The sequence below is a fragment of the Apis dorsata genome, unplaced genomic scaffold (genome assembly GCF_000469605.1).
Source record: "Apis dorsata unplaced genomic scaffold, Apis dorsata 1.3 scaffold_591, whole genome shotgun sequence".
Lineage (NCBI taxonomy): Eukaryota > Metazoa > Arthropoda > Insecta > Hymenoptera > Apidae > Apis > Apis dorsata.
Window position 1 is genome coordinate 572,026 of NW_006263796.1, and position 3,852 is coordinate 575,877.

The following is a 3,852-nucleotide window of genomic DNA, read 5'->3' on the forward strand; positions in this document are numbered from 1 at the left end:
TTTTTGTTAGATATAGTTCCTATTGTATTATTAACACACTTACTGGATTTGTAACTACCACATAATGACATAGCAAATGCACGATACCATCACCACAACACCAAGGATGAATATTATGTCATCTATACCCGTATATATATATATACATATATATATATATATATATAGTACACGCACACATCGTCAGTTCATGTATACATATATATACACATACACATATACAGGATACGTCGTAGCAAAGAAAGTTGTTCGTGTTTTCTAAAAAGAGGTTACCACTCACTACGCTTGCCAGACTTGGAAATAGAGGGATGCTCGCTTCGTACGCCTATGTACGATTCGACGCGCAAAAATTCTTGCAAACGTGCATGCACATCTCCCTCGATTTCTTAGATCTCGCGTATTTCCATCTCTTTTCCATTTATTCTTTTCTTAATTATCAATTTTATTTTTAATTTTTATTACTGAAAAAAAATATATAACAATAACGACACAAATAGATTTATGTATTATACGGAAATAAATTAATTAAAAAGTGATGAAAAATTAATTTGATAACAATAACCATGATAATGGTGTAGAAACGAAGGGGAAATACGTGAAATCTAAATGTAATTTTGATCGTAATTATAGATATTTATAGGTCTTACCATCGAGCCCGTCGAGCATTTCTGGGGGATTATGATGTTCAGATGATTCAATTCCTGACACGCCATCGCTTAGCGTGCCTGTTGTTGCTCCTCCTTCTTCTCCTAGCAGTCCAACTGGATGACCCTGCACACGTCACGATTATACATTATAAATTCTACTGTTGAACAAAGTCGCTTCATATCATTTATCTATGGAATTCCTCCGCCTCGAAAAATCTACCATTATTATCACATTCTGATTATTATATGCTATAAGCAACGATAGAAAAAAATTCATTTTGAAATAATCTCTGAATAATAATAAATATTAAAATAAATTAATATTTCATTTATTTGAAAAAATAATAAATAAGATAAATAAATATAAAAAGAGCACAAAATTGCAATCGAAATGATTTTTTTTCTTTTTGCTGTTTACGAAATTTTTTTAAATCTACACAAATATAAAATATAATATATACTTTTAATTATTCAAAATTTACAAATAATAAAACAAAGCTTATAACAATCATTTTTTTATTTACATAATTAATAATAACAAGAGAGAAGGATTTATCATTCGATGAAACACAATCCATTGAAATCCTAAATGCATGCTTATTCGTATATTTGATACGATAAAATCAGCATTCTCTATAATAAAAATATTGGAATTTCATATTTCACGCGTGAAATATTCATCACAGAAGCGCATCATTATAAAAATGCACATGCTTTGGCAATTCGTTTCTTCCTAACAATATTTTAATGTTAATAACATGATTCGACAGTTCACGTTATTATCTGTATAAACGTTATTACATAAAAATGTTAGGTTCAAAAACCTATAAATGTGAATTTTAATATATTCGATCACTTTGTAAAAGTATATGTCACGTCATAAGTAATTAAATATATAAATGTATTTTACTCATAAAAATTTATATCTTTCTTCGACTTAATTTATAAACTCTAATATATTCTTAACGCATTATTAAAATAATCTACAATCTAAGTAATATACACAATTCATAAAATTTTCTACATCATGTTATTAAATATTCGTTAAAATATCTAATATTTTTAACAAGAAGTTTTCCTTGAATCAACCAATTTTAGCATGCACACACATATATTGTATATTATAATTGGAATAAAAAATGAAATTTATAATTTTAATTATATATAATTAATTAATCAAAACACATACCAGACTTAATTCATATAATGCTAATATAAAATATTTAAAAATGTTATAATTAAAATTGAAATTCTTAATAATCAAAAATACAAAATAAGTATAGCATTAAATACTACACATATCATTATTTTTATAAATTTCATTTGCTTTATCGAAAAGAATTAATTATAAGATTTGATAAAAGAGGTAAAAAAAATGTTCTAGGTATTTGCGATAACAACCATAAAAACAAATCGATGCAAGGCACATTTTTAATTTGTGTTTATTATATTTAAAATGCATGAATTTTACTTTAATAATTTGTTAAAATTAAATATAGAAAAATATATATATATATTTTTGAAAAATTTCAAAATATAATATAAAAATACATCGTATATTTTTTAATAAGATACAAATATCATGCAAACATATTTTATCATAATGTGGCATGACTGATAGTGTTTATACAGTCTCAAATAATTATGCATATACATGCAGATATGATTTTACAATAATAAAAAGTAAGAAAAAAAGAATGTTTACGAAGTAATTTTGTCTTGCATGACAAGCCATTTTTTTATGGTAAAAATTAATCTGAATCTTAATTGAGCAAAATAAATCACAAATCAATATTATTAAAATGCATTCATAATAAAAAATCAATATGTTTCCATGATGTAAGTATAATTTCCTCTTGCTTCACTTTCTTTTGCAACACACAAATTATGAGCCTTGCATTTATCATGATGATTCACAATTTCAAGTCTAAAATTACCATTTCCAGCAGCAAATGAAGTACGTATTTCAGGCATTGAATCACTCCATTTTCTACAATATTTACAAAACATAAGGTTTGATCTCTCATCATATTGAAGCCAAGAATACATATCTAACCATCCAACTTTAAATTTACCAGTTTTTCTACTTTGAGGAATAGAACGTTGTGAAATATTACATAAAGTTGATTGAATTACTGACATGCTTGGCTGTGGATTTACAATTATTGATCTATGTATCTCATTATTATCATGAAATTTTTTAGTACTTGCATTACTTTCTGGAAATGAATCAAGAATGGAATTGAATTCTGCATTACTATTTTTCTGTGAATTACACTTTAAAGATGTAGACTGATTTTGCGAAGATTTGTAAGAATTATCATAACATTCAGATGTAGTCCCTGACATATTGATAGACATAGAACCTCCAGCCATGATAGTGCTTTCACAAGAAACTTGTATCACAGCAGAATCTTGTTGATTTTGGGTCATGTTCTGTACATCCATAGTTTCGTCACTCTTCCCATCTCTCTGAACTTCCCACTCCACACTAGTCTGTCAACAGAGAAGGAAAGGATATGTGTTTAATCAACACATTTTTTTTTAATTTTGTCTTTTAGCATATAAGAAGCCAATTTTGTATCTCTATGATATCCCTTCCTTCCCATGTTTGTTTGGACTGAGTAGTTGTAGGAAAATAATAGACAGTCAACGATTATAGGAATAGTAACGAAACTTCATATTTTTTTTTATATAATCTACTCAATATATTGAATTATATGATATAACAATAATATCTTTTGATAAGGTATAGATTAATATAAAAATATTATAAAATATAAAAATAAAAAAGAATAAAATAACATTCTGAAATAAAAATAATACGTAATACAAAAAAATTAATCAAATTAAGATATATTAATATCAAAATTTATACTATACCAAAACTACTTTAAATAACTACAAATATAAAAAAAAACACATATCAGAATTATAAAAAAAATTGAATATTGTAATAAATAAGAAAAGATTTATTTTTAAATTAAATTAACACAATGAGATAATTATAAAACAAAATATATATTTTATGAAATATGAAATTACTATATGAACTTCGTACTAAAAAAGCATATTCATTTTATTAGTACATATCTACAAATTACCACATACCACAAATTATTTACATGCTACAAAGTATATTATTAACATGCATTAATAATATTTTTATTATAGATATTTAAAAGATAATTATATAAAAAAAAAA

General features: G+C 25.0%; 1 protein-coding gene across 1 annotated transcript in view; it reads right to left on the reverse strand.

The window, feature by feature from the left end:
- Positions 1-3,852, reverse strand: part of LOC102677222 (protein abrupt-like) — a 9,903-nt gene that overhangs the window by 3,310 nt on the left and 2,741 nt on the right. The window contains 2 exon segments of the mRNA XM_031513131.1: positions 648-779; positions 2,861-3,178. Coding sequence (XP_031368991.1) covers positions 648-779; positions 2,861-3,178 — 450 coding nt within the window.